This window comes from Pristiophorus japonicus, chromosome 9 (genome assembly GCF_044704955.1).
Source record: "Pristiophorus japonicus isolate sPriJap1 chromosome 9, sPriJap1.hap1, whole genome shotgun sequence".
In the NCBI taxonomy this organism is placed as follows: Eukaryota; Metazoa; Chordata; class Chondrichthyes; family Pristiophoridae; genus Pristiophorus; species Pristiophorus japonicus.
Window position 1 is genome coordinate 158,602,804 of NC_091985.1, and position 16,339 is coordinate 158,619,142.

At 50.3% G+C, this 16,339-nt stretch overlaps 1 protein-coding gene across 1 annotated transcript in view; it reads left to right on the plus strand.

Annotated features, from left to right (window-relative positions):
* nt5e (5'-nucleotidase, ecto (CD73)) overlaps window positions 1–9,146 on the plus strand; it is a 96,489-nt gene extending 87,343 nt beyond the window's left edge. Inside the window, exons 7-9 of the mRNA XM_070888831.1 lie at window positions 2,190–2,339; window positions 7,227–7,427; window positions 7,952–9,146. Of these exons, the coding sequence (XP_070744932.1) occupies window positions 2,190–2,339; window positions 7,227–7,427; window positions 7,952–8,121 (521 nt within the window). The 3' untranslated portion in view covers window positions 8,122–9,146. The remainder of the gene's footprint in view (window positions 1–2,189; window positions 2,340–7,226; window positions 7,428–7,951) is intronic.
* The last annotated feature ends 7,193 nt before the right edge of the window (window positions 9,147–16,339 follow it).

Sequence of the window (16,339 nt, forward strand, 5' to 3'; positions counted from 1 at the left end):
TATGTCGGAGATATTAAATGAATATTTTGTAGCGGTTTTTACAAATGATGGAAGCGATACTGTAGGTGTATAGAGGAGGAGGATATGGAACAGTTATTGGGGATAACTGTAGAAATCATGAGCAAAACTCAAGATGGATGGGTCACGGGCCCTGAGGGATTGCACCTGGGCTGTTGAAACTTTTCAATCCGCCCTCAATATAAAAGCATCACATAACATCTTGGTTTACTAAATTAGACAAGGATAAAACAGGGAATTATCGTCCAGTTAGTCCAATGTAGTTTGTGACAAACCCTCAGAATCCATAATTTGAGATAAAATTACTAAGCATTTAGGATTGCATGGGTTAATCAACAGCAAAAGAATACAAATCCGTTAACGGCAAGTTTTGATTAACAAGCTTAATCGTTTTCCGAAGAAATGATTGTTGGTGAGATGAAGGGAACGCAGTGAATGGAATATATATGGATTTTCCGAAGGTGTTAGATAAGTTGTCCAACAAAGAGGTTTGGGGCGTTTTGATACTTTAAAGGCACTATATAAATGCAGGTAGTTGTTGTTAGAAAATTCAGGCGTACGGTATAAGAGGAAATGTAGCAGCACGGACAGAAAGTTGTTTGATGGACAGGAAGCAGGGTTTGGGTGAATGGATGTTCGGTAGGTTGGAAGTGGGTTACCCCAGGGGCCAGTGCATCTTTCCTATGGTTGGGACTTGGGTGTAGGGAGCACAATCTCAAAACCTGCAGGTGACAAAAGTAAGGGTTTGGTAAACAGTGAGGAGGATCGCAAGAGACTTAAGGAAGACTCAGGATTCTGAGGGTTTGTCACAAACTACATTAGACTAATTGGACGATAATAGATTTTTATCTGATCGCATCCCTGTAAAGCGTCTGGTGACTTTTTATGACATCAAAGGCACTATATAAATGTAAGTTGTTATTGTTGTGGTACAAAGCGGGAGATAGGTGGTTGATGCACTTTAATGTGGTACATGTGAGCTAATACATTTGGGAAGGAAGAACAATGAATGGGGGAATACACTCGATGGAAAGGCAGGTGAATAGAGAGATCCCAGGTTCAAATACCTCATTCCCTGATGTGAGAATGTCGGAGGATAAAGCCTTAAAAAGGGCAACAGCGTTTGTTTTTATAAATAGGGGTGCAGACTACAAGAATAAAGAAGTAATGATAAATTTTTACGAAACATTGTTAAGGCCACAGTTAGTCCGTGTGCCATTTTTGTTATTAGTTCAAAGGATGTGGGCATCGCTGGCATTTATTGCCCATCCCTAATTGTCCCCTTGAGAAAATGGCAGTGAGTCACCTTCTTGAACCGCAGAGGGTAGTTAAGCATCAGCCGCGGTACTGCGGGTCTAGAGTCACATATAAGCCAGACCAGGTAAGGACGGCAGATTTCCTTCCCAAAAGGGCATCAGTGAACCAGATGGGTTTTTACAACAGTCCAGTAGTTTCATGGTCACCATTACTGACACTAGTTTTTCATTCCAGATTTACTTAATTAACTGAATTTAAATTCCCCAGCTGCCATAGTGGGATTTGAACTCATGTCTCTGGATTATTAGTCCAGGCCTCTGGATCACTGGTCTAGGAACATAACCACTGTGCTACCGTACCCTGTTTGGGTACCCCATTCGAGAAAGGACATTAAAGCCATACAGTGTGGATTGACCAGAGGTGTACCGGAGATGGGAATCTGTAGGAACAAACAGAGACTTGAAGTACTGCGACTATTCCTACTGGAGCAGAGAAGGTGAAGAGGTGATTTAATAAGATTGTGTTTAATTATGCAGCGTGTTGAATAGGGAAAGGTGAGCCCCACTGGTTGGGGAATGAATGATTTAGAATTATTACTAGGAGAATGAGGAGAGAGGTTGGGAGAACCAGCATTACACCGAGTGTTGGAAGTCGGTGGTATACTTTGCCACAGCAAGAGTTTGCCACAAGCAGAGACCACTGCAGTCTTTTAAAGGAAAACTGGATAAATATTTGATGGCGAGATAACTAACTAGGTGGACTTGAAATGTAAAAGCCTTCAGTTTGGAATACAAAAACTCAACTGAATGAATGTAAAAACCTGAAAGTGGGAACAGAGGAAGAGTCATCTGTGACTAAAATGGCCCATTGCAATCAGATAAAGTAATGGGTTCACTTTTTCTCCCTATACACAGGAACAATACTGGTAGAAGATGTTTTAAGTGTTTTGCCTTTTGGAGGTACAATTGATCTGCTTGAGCTCCGGGGTTCAACGCTAAGAGCGGCTTTTGAGCATTCTGTCAGAAGATACGGGCAGAACACTGGGGAGTTCCTGCAGGTGTCCGGTAAGGTCATTCGTACTGCGACACATTTTGTAATTAATTCCTGGGATGTGGGTGTCGCTGGCAAGGTCAGCATTTATTGCCCTCCCTTTTTGCCCTTGAGAAGATGGTGGTGAGATGCCTACTTGAACCGCTGCAGTCCTTGTGGTGAAGGTACTCCCACAGTGCTGTTAGGGAAGGAATTCCATGATTTTGACCCAGCGACGATGAAGGAACGGTGATATATTTCCAAATCAGTCATCACGCTCACCCCCACTCCCCAGTCTCTCCCCCAGTCCCCACACTCTCCCTCAGTCTCAGCCCCCAGTACCCACACTCTCCCCCAGTCTCCACACTCCCGCAGTCTCTCCCCCAGTCTCTCCCCCAATCCCCACACTCTCCCTCAGTTTCTCCCTCAGTTTCTCCCTCAGTCTCTCCCCCAGTCTCTCCCTCAGTCCCCACACTCTTCCCCCAGTCCCCATACTCGCCCCCAGTTTCTCCCCCAGTCCCCACACTCTCCCCAGTCTCTCCCCCAATCCCCACACTCTCCCTCAGTCTCTCCCCCAGTCTCTCCCCCAGTCCCCACACTCTCCCCCAGTCTCCATACTCTCCCCCAGTTTCTCCCCCAGTCCCCACACTCTCCCCCAGTCCCCACACTCTCCCCCAGTCCCCACACTCTCCCCCAGTCTCTCCCCCAGTCCCCACACTCTCCCCCAGTCTCTCCCCCAGTTCCCACACTCTCCCCCAGTCCCCACACTCCCTCAGTTTCTCCCCAGTCCCCACACTCTGCCCCCAGTCCCCACACTCTCCCCCAGTCTCTCCCCCAGTCCCCACACTCTCCCCCAGTCTCTTCCCCAGTTCCCACACTCTCCCCCAGTCCCCACACTCCCTCAGTTTCTCCCCAGTCCCCACACTCTGCCCCCAGTCCCCACACTCTTCCCCCAGTCTCTTCCCCCAGTCCCCACACTCTTCCCCCAATCTCTCCCCCAGTCCCCACACTCCCCCCCAGTCTCTCCCCCAGTCCCCACACTCTTCCCCCAATCTCTCCCCCAGTCCCCACACTCTTCCCTCAATCTCTCCCCCAGTCCTCACACTCCCCCCCCAGTCTCTTCCCCAGTCCCCACACTCTTCCCCCAATCTCTCCCCCAGTCCCCACACTCTCCCCCAGTCCCCACACGCACCCCCAATCTTCCCCCAGTCCCCACACTCTCCTCCAGTCTTTCCCCCAGTCCCCACACTCTCCCCACACTCTCCCCCAGTCTCTCCCCCAGTCCCCACAATTGTCCTGTGTTTATTTTGTTTTATCACAGTTATATAAATTGTTTATTGTAGAACAGCTTTTCCCTGTTGTGTTTAGAAAGCAATCCCATTGGTTTTCTTAACCAAGTATTAAACCATTGATACTTTTGGTATCTTAGTATCATTCCATCAGTTTAGTCCATGCCCACAGTATTGAGAAATGTCAACTTTAAGGGTTAGCTGAGGTGAGGGTGGGGTGACTGGCAATATTCAGGGCAATGCCAATGTGCCTCTTAGTCAAATGACAGAAGGCTACAAGAGTGCCTCGTGCTGACTGCAAGTGGTTTAGGGGGAAGGGATATAGGGGTGGGATTCAGGGGGAAGTGTTTAGGTGAGGGGTTCAGGGAAAGGGTTTTAGGGGGAGGATTTGGGGAAGGGGTTTGAGGGAAGAGTTTAGGGGAGGGGTTTGGGGGGAGGGGTTGGGGGAGGTGTTTAGGGGGAAGGGTTTGGGGGAGGGATTTAGGGGGATAGGTTTAGGAGAAGGTGTTTAGGGGAGAGGTTTATGGGAGGGTTTGGGTGAGGTGCTTAGAGGGAAGGGTTTGGAGGAGGGATTTAGGGGAGGTGTTTAGGGGAAGAGATATAGGGGAAGAGTTTAGGGCGTTGTGGTTTGGGGGGAGGGATTTAGGGGAGGGGTTTAGTGGGGAGGGTTCCAGTGATGGCGTTTGGGAGAAGGGGTTTAAGGGAGGGGTTTAGGGGGAGGGGTTTAGGGGAGGGGTTTAAGGAAGGGGTTTGGGGGGTGGGGGTTTATGGGGGAGGGCTTTAGGGGAGGGGTTTAATGGGGGTTGTGTAGGGGAGGGGGTTAGGGGGAGGGGTTTAGGGGAGGAATTTAGGGGGAAGGGTTTAGGGGAGGGGTTTAATGGGGGTTGTGTAGGGGAGGGGGTTCGGGGGAGGGATTTAAGGGGAGTGGTTTAGAGAGAGGGGTTTAGTGGGAAAAGTTTCGGGGAGGGGGTTTAGGTGGATGGGTCTGGGGTAGGGGGTTTATGAGGGGGGTTTTTGGGAGGGGTTTAGGGGAGGGCATTTAGGGATGTTAGGAAAGGGATTTAGGGGGTGGTGTTTAGGCAGAGGGGTTTAAGGGAGAGTTTTAGCGGAAGGGTCTATGGGAGGGGGTTTAGGGGAGGTGTTTATGGGTGGGGTTTAGTAGACGGTTTTAGGGGGAGGGGTTAGGGGAGCGGTTTAGGGGAGTTGTTTAGGCAAAGGAGTTTATGGGAGTGGTTTGAGGGAGGTTAGGGGAGGGGTTTGGGGGGGGTTTTAGGGGAAGGGTTTTATGGGGGAGGGTTAGGGGAGGGGTTTAGGTGAGGGGGAGGGGTTTAGCGCGAGGGGTTAAGGGAAGGGGTTTGGAGGTTGGTTAGGGGAGGGGTTTATTGGAGGTGTTTAGGGGAGAGATTTAGGGGGCGGGTCTAAGGGAGGGGTTTGGGGGAAGGAGTTTCGGGGAGGGGTTTAAGGGAGGGGGTTAGGAGAAGGGTTTATGGCAGGGGGTTAGGGGAGGGGTTTAGGGGGAGGTGTTTAAATGGAGGGGTTTATGGAAGGGGTTTGGGAGGGTGTTGGGGAGGGGTTTAAGTGTAGTGTTGGGGAGGGGTTTAGGGGGATTAGTGGAGGGTTTTGGGGGAGGGGTTTGGGGGAAGGGTTTTTGGGGGAGTAGTTTAGGGGAGGTGTTTAGGCAGAAGGGTTTGGGGGGTTGGAGGGGGGTTAGGGGAGAGGTGGGGAAGGATTTTATGGGACAGGGTTTAGGGAAGGAGTTTGGGGGGAGGGTTAGGGGAGGTGTTTAGGAGGAGGGGGAGTGATTTCGGTGGAGGGGATTAGGGATAGGTTTAGGGAGGTGGGATTCGGCGGCCTTCGGGGAGGGACTTATTGGAGGGGTTATGGGGAGGGGTTTGGGGGATATGGGCGGGGTTTAGGAGGAGGGGTTTGGGGGAGAGGTTTATGGGAGAGGGTTAGAGAAGGGGGTTAGAGGAGGGATTTAGGGGAAGGTGTTTAGGCGGATGGGTTTATGGGAGGGCTTTGGGAGGGTGTCGGGAAGGGGTTTAGGAGAAGTGTTGGGGAGGGGTTTAGGGGAGGTGTTTGGGGGGGTTAGGGGTAGGTATTTAGGCGGAGGGGTTTATGGGAGGGGTTTGCAGGGGTGTAGGGGAGGGGTTTAAGGGAGGGTTTTGCAGGGGTGTAGGGGGGGTTTAAGGGAGGGATTTTCAGGGGGTAGGGGTGAGGGTTAAGGGAGGGGTTGGAGGAAACTTTATGGGAGGGGGTTTAGGGGGAATGTGTTTCGGTGAGGGGTTATGGGGGAGTTGTTTAGGGGAGGGGTTGGGGGGATGTTAGGGGAGTGGTTTAGGGGAGGGGTTGGGGATGTTAGGGGAGTCGTTTAGGGGAGGGGTTTAGGGGGAGGTGGAGGGGTTTAGCAGGAGTTTAAGCGAAGGCTTTTAAGGGGGGAGTGTTTTAAGGGGATTGGGGGTGGTTAGGGGAGGGGTTTGGGGGGTTAGGGGGATGAGGCTAGGCGAAGGGTTTAGTGGGGTAGGGGAGGAGTTTATGGGAGGGGGTTCATGGAGGGGTTTATGTGAGGTGTTTAGGGGGACAAGTTTAGGGGAGGGGTTAAGGGGGGTAGGGGAGGAGTTTAGGGGATGGGTTAAGTGGGGGTAGGGGAGGGGTTTATGGGAGGGGGTTCAGGGAGGGGTTTAATGGAGGTATTTAGGGGGACGAGTTTAGGGGAAGGGTTTAGGGGAGTAGGGGAGGGGTTTATGGGAGGGGTGCAGGGGAGGGGTTTATGGGAGGGGTTTATGGAGGCGTATAGGGAAGGCGTATATGGGAGGTGGAAGCGGTTTATGGGAGGGGGGTTTGGGGGCATGGGTTGGGGGGGTTTAGGGGAGGGGTTTAGGGGAGGGGCAGGGGTTTAGGGGAGGGGTTCAGGGGAGTGGTTTTGGGGAGGGGATTCGGGGGTTTATGGGAGTGGTTTATGGGAGTGGTTTATGGGAGGAGTTTAGGGGACTTGTTTAGGGGAATTTATTAGGGGGGGGGGATTTGGGGAGGGGTTTTATGGGAGAGGTTTAGGGGAGGGGTTTATGGGGAGGTTTAGGGGAGGGGTTTATGGGGTGTGTTTATGGAAGGGGTTTAGGGGAGAGGTTTATGGGAGGGGGGTTTGGGGGCGGGGGTTGAGGGGTTTAGGGGAGAGGTTTATGAGAGGGAGGTTTGGGGGCAGGGGTTGAGGGGTTTAGGGGAGGGACAGGGGTTTAGGGGAGGGTTTTAGGGGAGGGGTTCAGAGGAGTGGTTTTGGGGGAGAGTTTTATGGCAGCAGGTTTGGGGGGTTTATGGGAGTGGTTTATGGGGGGGGTTTATGGGGGGATTATGTGTGGGATTATGGGGTGGTTTAGGGGGGGGTTTGGGAGAGGGGTTTATGGGGGGATTATGTGAGGGGGTTTAGGCACAAGGGGTTTATGGGGGGGCAGTTTAGGGGCGGGGGTTGGGGGGATTGGGGGGTTTAGGCGCGGGGGGTTTGGGGGGGTTTAAGGGAGGGGTTTAGGGGGGGTTTAGAGGATGGGTTTAGGAACACCCCCATGATGTGCCGGAAGTGATGGTGTGTAACATTGATTCTCGCTCTGCTGCCATGTCTGATGTGTTGAATGCCCCTAGGTGTCCACGTAGCCTTCGACTTGAGCAAAAGGCCGGGACACAGGGTGATGAAGCTGGAAGTTCTGTGCTCCGACTGCCGTATGCCGCACTACCAACCGCTCGATGACTCCAAAGTTTACAAAATCGTTACCAACTCCTACATTGCGGGAGGTGGAGATGGGTTCACCATGCTCAGGGAAGAAAGCTTGAAACACGACACTGGTAAACGCACATTTTCAAACGATGGTCAGCCCAGCTGCGATTTACTGCCGATATTTATATGAAATATTTCTTTCACCCCTGTGCTCGCTAACCTACATTGACTCCCAGTTAAGCAACGTCTCGATTTCAAAATTCTCATCCATGTTTTCAGATCCCTCCCTATGTCTGTAATTCCTTCCAACCCCACAACCCCACCCCGAGATATCTGCCCCCGTCAGCATCCCTGATTATAATTGTTCAACCATTGGTGGCCGTGCATTTGATGTCTTGGCCCCAAGCTCTGGAACTCCCTCCCTAAACCTCTCCGCCTCTCTACCTCTCTTTCCTCCTTCAAGACACTGCTTAAAACCTACCTCTTTGACCAAGCTTTTGGTCACGTGCTCTAATTTCTCCTTTTGCACCTCGGTGTCAAATTTTTTATCTCATAATACTCCTGTGAAGCACCTTGGGATGTTTCACTACATTAAAGGCGCTATATAAATATATGTTGTTGTTTAATAAGGATTTTATTTCTGTCGCTCCAGGTAGCACTGATCTTTCAGTCGTCTCAAGTTACATCAAAGATATGACGCGGGTCTATCCTGCAGCTGATGGAAGGATATCATTTATCGACAGCGCTGGTACACGGCTGGGCATTGATCTGAAAATTGGATTGTTTTTTGTCTCACTTTATGCCTGGTTTTCCCAATTTTGACAATTATGACCAGTTATTTAGTTGTTATAAACGTATTCGGTGAAGTCGCTGTTTGCCTTTTTTAAATTTTAATGGTAATTTCCACATCGGGAGAGATGTTAATCTTAGTTTCTGTTAGTCGCACTGATGGGTTGATCCCCTGCCTAGCTGTCCTTTCCCCACAGCAACAACCGTTTCAGGGTAACGGACTGGGGCCGTACAATGCAAAACGAAAGGCTTACATTTCTATAGCGCCTTTCACAATCTCAGGATGTCCCAAAGCGCTCGACAGCCAATGATGTACTTTTGAAGTGCAGGCACTGTTGTAATGTGGGAAATGCAGCAGCCAATTTGCGCACAGCAAGCTCCCACAAACATATGTGAGATAATGACCAGATATAATCTGTTGTTGGTTGATGGAACACCAAAATAGTGCCATGGGATATTTTATGTCTACTTGAGAGGGCAGATGGAGCCTTGGTTCAACATCTTGTTATAAAGATGGCAGCCCCGACAGTGCAGCACTCCCTCAGCACTGCCTGGATATTGTGCTCAAGTCTCTGCTGTGGGACTTGAACCCACAACCTTCTGACTCAGAGAGCGAGAGTGCTCCCCACTGAGCCACAGCATGGCAATATCATGTAGCAGCAAGACCAGTACTCCACCCGTAACAAGTGCACAGCCCTGAATTTAACAGCTTGCTGGTGACAGGATCGGTGTGAAATTCTGGAATAGATAGTACCTTTAACTTAAATCCCTTGTGCTGTACAAGTCAAGGAATGTTTCCTATGTTGAGACCAAGACACTTTAATCAAAGTACAGAAGTCATGATTTACCAAAGATATTGTAGCTATATGGAAATCAGATTTGGCATAGTGCCAGTAAAGATTGATAAAACAATTCCGGAATCGTTTTATGATGAAGCTGACTGACCGCCTGTGGTCTTGCTCACACGCACTAGTTTATAATGATAGAATTATGACACCTGCAATATTTGTGAAATTTGATTGAGCAGTGCCCTGAACTTTTATCTATTAAAGATAGTTTGAATAAAGATTTGTAGTTATATGTTTGCTTTGGGTAGTTGGTTTTCTCTAAGCCTGACTCTGGCAAAAACAAAAGTGTTCCTTTTTTTAAGCTCTGCAAAATCTGTACAAATGAAGACACAAGAGTTGGGAGTGTGGAGGTGCAGTGGATTTGGGCCTTTGACCCAGGGAGCTAGGTTCAAATCCAGCCCTTACCGATGGGATAAAACTCTGCTCCTACAACCATCGGACTCCAAGGGCAGAGTGACCTCTGACCCACAGCTGACCATCGGACTCTGAGGCCAGAGTGACCTCTGACCCACAGCTGACCATCGGACTCCGAGGGCAGAGTGACCTCTGACCCACAGCTGACCATCGGACTCCGAGGGCAGAGTGACCTCTGACCCACAGCTGACCATCGGACTCCAAGGGCAGAGTGACCTCTGACCCACAGCTGACCGTCGGACTCCGAGAGAAGAGAGAGCTGACCCACAGCTGACACCATATGGCCTCGACTGTTGGCTGGATGTGAAATGGATTTGCGCAGTCTAAATCCAGCTCTGAAAGGGGATCTGCCTATGGAGCCAAAGTGTCCATAATGATAAGTGGCAGTGTCGTAGGCTGCAGGGTGGTGAAAGTTGAGGTATCATCACACTGCTGCAGTAGGGAGTCCATGTCTGAGGTTGGGGCTGGGGCATGTTGTTACATAACATAAGAACATAAGAATTAGGAGCAGGAGTCGGCCATTCGGCCCCTCAAGCCTGCTCCGTCATTCAATGATGTCATGGTTGATCTACCCCAACACCACTTTTCTGCTCTATCCCCAGATCCCTTGATTCCCTTAATATTCAATAATCTATCGATCTCTGTCTTGAGTATTCTCAAAGACTGAGCCGCCACAGCCCTCTGGGGTAGAGAATTCCAAAGATTCACCACCCTTTGACTGAAGAAGTTTCTCCTCATCTCAGTCCTAAATGGCCGACCCCTTATTCTGAGACTGTGACCCCTGATTCTAGACTCCCCAGCCAGGGGAAACATCCTCCCTGCATCTACCCTGTCAAGCCCTATAAGAATTTTGTATGTTTCAATGTGATCATCTCTCATTCTTCTGAATGCTGGAGAATATAGGCATGGTCTGCTCAATCTCTCCTCCATGAGACACAATAGAGGGAGCTTCACTCTCTATCTGGCTGTGTTATAGCTGACCTGTGAGCACTTGACGCTGATACTGATTGCCTCAAATGGAAAGACCTCCTTCCCCAGCACCAATATCCCTTACCATAATGAATCCAAAAATGAAGTCTTGCCATTGAGAGGTTTATCAGACATGTCTTTCAGCCACTTTAATAAGTCCTTCTGTTCTGAGAACATCGGGCTAGAACCTCCACTTTTTTTGCCCGCTTAATGCCCACTTAACGCCCATTTTACCAGTGAAATGACATATAACGCTCATATATCGCCCATTTTGGCATAAAATGGAAATTTACAGGCTTTTTTTTTAGGAGATTTATCATGAAGCGTTACTTTCCCCATGTGCTTAACAGCGAGAAAAAATATTACCGCCCGCCCCCTTACGCGGAATCAGCAGAATGGGCGATTTCAACGGCCATAATATCATCTAGCAGTACTTTCCTCACGGACTTAACGCCAAGATTCAATATTAACGCCCGCCGACTGTTTTTTGTCGTAAAGGGCATATTTACCCAAACTAGTGGTCATAGGGATCGCCCACCGTCAATTTCACCACCTCGCACACATTTCGCCCAAAATGTCGTCCGCTCAAAAAACCACCCACAAAAGGAGGAACTAACCGGGACGGACGCCAGCGGTGTGGCTGGCATTCGTTACAGTTGTACAGGGTATTGGTGAGGCCACATCTGGAATACTGCGTGCAGTTTTGGTTTCCATATTTACGAAAGGATATATTTGTTTTGGAGGCAGTTCAGAGAAGGTTCACGAGGTTGATTCCGGGGATGAGGGGGTTGACATATGAGGAAAGGTTGAGTAGATTGGGCCTATACTCATTGGAATTCAGAAGAATGAGAGGTGATCTTATCGAAAGGTATAAGATTATGAGGGGGCTTGACAAGGTGGATGCAGAGAGGATGTTTCCACTGATGGGGAAGACTAGAACTAGAGGGCATGATCTTAGAATAAGGGGCCGCCCATTTAAAACAGAGATGAGGAGAAATTTCTTCTCAGATGGTTGTAAATCTGTGGAATTCGCTGCCTCAGAGAGCTGTGGAAGCTGGGACATTGAATAACTTTAAGACAGAAATAGACAATTTCTCAAATAATAAGGGGTTATGGAGAACGGGCGGGGAAGTGGAGCTGAGTCCATGATCAGATCAGCCATGATCTTATTGAATAGCGGAGCAGGCTTGAGGGGCTGTATGGCCTACTCCTGTTCCTATTTCTTATTTTCTTTTGTAAATCCCACTCTTACATGAGGAGCTGATATCGGAAAGATTTGACTGAAAGAGCGCTGATTTGAGTGACAACGCTGACACACTGCTGTGTGTGTGCAGCTCAGACATCAATGGTGCCCATCAAAGTTTACTTTGATTGATGTTAAGTTGTATTTAACCATTTCAGGTAAGGAATCACCAGTGTGTAACGGTCCAACTAACTGAGACAATGCGCAACAAGGTTATGTTCAATAACAAAAGTTTAATACCAACATTGGTCTGAAATCATAAGTATCACAGCCAATGACACCCAGCCCCGCCCACACCCCACTTTTTCCACCATTGACATAAATCACATGGTCAACATGTCCAGCAACACAGAATACAAAGGCAAAGCAGGAGCATGGTCCCCAGCCCCCATACATTGCAACAAATTGCATACACCCAGATGAAAATATAACACAGCCATCACCTGCGCACATGCACCTCACTTTCATTCCCCCCCTCCCCTTCTGCTCCCCATCTCTACCTCTTACCCTCCTCGCTCCATGGCACTTGGCTCCTCAGGCGGTGCCTCATTGGGGGGGATGAAGGCAGATGCAGTCGTTGCACGGGTAGGGGAGCGGGGTGCCGAGGGGGCAACATTCTCTGATGCAGAAGCAGGATCTTGGTCCTTGCTCTCATCTGTCATTCGCAGTGGTGGAGCGGAACCTAGGGGTGGAGTTCCGCGCTCTGGGACCACTGGGAGGGCTGTGGCAGCAGTGTTCCTGGCTATCGCATCCAGGGCCTCCACCATCCGTGGAATGTACTCAGTCATGGTGGCCAGCTGTCGGGATATGCCCCCCAAAGCTTCGATGAGCTGGTCACCAATGTCTGCAGGACAACTGAACCATCTCTCCGCTGTCATGTCGCGCTCCGTGGAACAGACCTGCCGTATCCATGGGACCTCCACGGGGTCGGCGCCGTCCTGGGGACAAATGGGGTGCCCTGTAACGAGGTGCTTGGGGCTGGCACCTCCAGAGTGGAAGCGGGAATGACCGGAGGACCACTAGATGGCCATGGGGTGGAATGGCTTCTGGAGCATGGCGATGCAGGTTCTTCAAAGTCCGCGCTCTCATCCGTTGAAAATAGACCCAGCGGATTGACGGGCGACAAGCAGAGCTCCTCAGCACCAGATGTAGTAGGATCGTCCGGAGAGTCGGGCCCCGCGCCCCCACCTTCTGGCCTCTGTGGCCTTGCCTGGGGCCGCACTGCTGGCTGAGCTGCAAGACACAAATGAGGTTGTTAGAGGAGAAGGGGGTGCTAGGGTGATAAGATGAGTCCAGCGCGACACACAGCATATGCACGACAAAAGCACCACCGCTCTCAAACTCTTCGCAGATATCACATTTCATGACCTTCAACACATTGTGGATTGCAATGATTTTCATTAGGCCAGCATTATTTCTAAGATTTTTGGTGGTCAAGGCCTCAGCTATTTCCTCTTTTACTTCGCTCAACAGCCTGGGATGCATTTCATCTGGGTCTGGGGACTTATCTACTTTCAAAGATGCTAAACCCCTTAATACTTCCATCCTCACTATAGTTATTTCATCCAGAATATCAAACTCCTCCTCGATAGCAGTATCTGCATTACCCCTTTCCTTTGTGAAAACAGATGCAAAGTATTCGTTAAGAACCCTACCAACATCTTACACCTCCACACAAAGATTACCCTCATTGTCTCTAATAGGCCCTACCCTTTTTTTAGTTACCCTCTTACTCTTAATATATTTATAGAACATTTTAGGGTTTTCCTTAATTTTACTGGCCAAGAATTTCTCATGCTCTCTCTTAGCATTCCTAATATCCTTTTTAATTTTGCCTCTTAACTTTCTATATTCCTCTAAAGATTTTATAGTATTTAGCCTTTGATATGTGACATAAGCGTCCCTTTTTTGCTTAATCCTCCCCTGTAAGTCCCTAGACATTCAGGAGGCTCTAGAATTATTTTTCCCAATCTTTTTCTTTAAGGGCACATGTTTGGCCTGAACTTTCTGGATCTCCTCCTTGAATGCCTCCCACTGTTCCGACACTGATTTACCCACAAGTGGCTGTTTCCAGTCCACTATGGCCAAATCACTCCTTAACTTAGCAACATTAGCTTTTCCCCAATTCAGAACTTTTATTCCAGACCTATTCTTGTCCTTATCCATAACCAAATTGAATCTGACTGAATAATGGTCACTGGCACCCAAGTGTTTTCCCACTAATACCCCTTCAACCTGCCCAGCTTCATTGCCCAAAACTAAATCCAAGACCACCCCCTCTCATGTTGGGCTTGCTACATACTGACTAAAAAAGTTCTCTTGAATGCATTTCAAGAATTCCGCACTCTCTATACCCTTCACACTAAATTTGTCCCAATCAATATTTGGATAGTTAAAATCCCCTACTATTACTACCCTTTGGTTTTTGGACTACACAGCAATTTGCCAACATATTTGCTCCTCTATCCCCCTCCCACTGTTTGGGGGTCTATAATACACGCCCAGCAATGTGATCACTCCTTTTTTATTTTTCAATTCGACCCATATGGCCCCATTTGATGATCCATCTAACATATCCCTACTCACCGCTGTAATAGTTTCTTTAATCAATACTGCGACCCACCCCCCCCCCTTTTTACCCCCTCTCTATCTTGTCTAAAAATCCTGTAGCCAGGAATATTGATCTGCCAAACCTGCCGCTCTTTCAGCCATGTTTCTGTAATGGCTAGAATGTCATAACTCACCGACCTCTATGGCCTCCCGACCTCTGAGGCCTCCCAACTCCCAACTCGCCAACTTCACAGGGCCTTACTGACTCACCGACCTCAAGGCCTTACCGACTCACTAACCTCAGGGCATAACCTACTCGCCGACCTCAGGGCCTTACCGACTCACCAACCTCAGGGCCTTACCGACTCACCAACCTCAGGGCCTTACCGACTCACTAACCTCAGGGCCTTACCGACTCACTAACCTCAGGGCATAACCTACTCGCCGACCTCAGGGCCTTACCGACTCACCAACCTCAGGGCCTTACCGACTCACCAACCTCAGGGCATAACCTACTCGCCGACCTCAGGGCCTTACCGACTCACTGACCTCAGGGCATAACTTACTCGCTGACCTCAGGGCCTTACCAACTCACCAACCTCAGGGCCTTACCAACTCACCAACCTCAGGGCCTTACCGACTCACCAACCTCAGGGCCTTACCAACTCACCGACCTCAGGGCCTTACCGACTCACCAACCTCAGGGCATAACCTACTCGACGACCTCAGGGCCTTACCAACTCGCCGACCTCCCAACTCACTGACCTCTGGGCCTTACCGACTCACCAACCTCAGGGCATAACCTACTCGCCGACCTCAGGGCCTTACCAACTCGCCGACCTCCCAACTCACTGACCTCTGGGCCTTACCGACTCACCAACCTCAGGGCATAACCTACTCGCCGACCTCAGGGCCTTACCAACTCGCCGACCTCCCAACTCGCTGACCTCTGGGCCTTACCGACTCACCAACCTCAGGGCATAACCTACTCGCCGACCTCATGGCCTTACCAACTCGCCGACCTCCCAACTCGCTGACCTCAGGGCCTTACTGACGCACCGACCTCAAGGCCTTACCGACTCACTGACCTCAGGGCTTTACCGACTCGCCGACCTCAGGGCCTTACTGACTCGCCAACCTTCCAACTCGCCGACCTCAGGGCCTACCGACTCGCCGACCTCAGGGCCTACCCACTCATCGACCTCAGGGCCTTACCGACTCATCGACCTCAGGGCCTTACCGACTCACCGACCTCAGGGCCTTACCGACTCACCGACCTCAGGGCCTTACCGACTCACCGACCTCAGGGCCTTACCGACTCACCGACCTCAGGGCCTTACCGACTCACCGACCTCAGGGCCTTACCGACTCACCGACCTCAGGGCCTTACCGACTCACCGACCGCAGGGCCTTACCGACTCACCAACCACTGGGCCTTACCGACCTCAGGGCCTTACCGACTCACCGATCTCCTGACTCGCCGACCTCTGGGCCTTACTAACTCACTGACCTCCCAACTCACCGACCTCTGGGCCTTACCGACCTCAGGGCCTTACCGACTCACCGACCTCTGGGCCTTACCGACTCACCGACCTCTCGACTCGCCGACCTCTGGGCCTTACCGACTCACCGACCTCCCAACTCGACAACCTCAGGGCCTTACCGACTCAAAGACCTCCCAACTCGACGACCTCAGGGCCTTATCGACTCACCGATCTCCTGATTTGTCAGAATTGCAATCCTCACTGACCTTCGGGCATCCTGCTCCTCAGACCTCCCAACCTCTCGATCTCTCGAACTCACGACCTCTCGGACCTCACGACCTACGTGCAAGATACAAAAACCTCTGGTGCCTGTTATGTATGTATGTAGACCTTACCCAAATGTAAGACTTGCCACTAGGAGGCACACCTGTGGGAGACCTAAGGGTCGCCTGTGCACCCTGGGGCAAGCAGGTATAAACTGCTGTCTGCCGAATCCCTCGATCACGATAGCCCAAGCCTTCATATCCACGAGCAATAACACAAAACAGATATCTTCACAGAATCCAAGCTCACCGGTGAGCACCGTGCACAAAATAATGTTTGTAGCAGGCAAAACGGCAGGGCCCATCCGATTGCAGAGGCCAGACCTAGGCCTAGAGTGACTCAGAGTCTACCGTGGGGCGTGAATGTGTATCCATTAGCACCATGTAGGCGCTGCAGGTGCAGCCATAGAGCTCATCAAT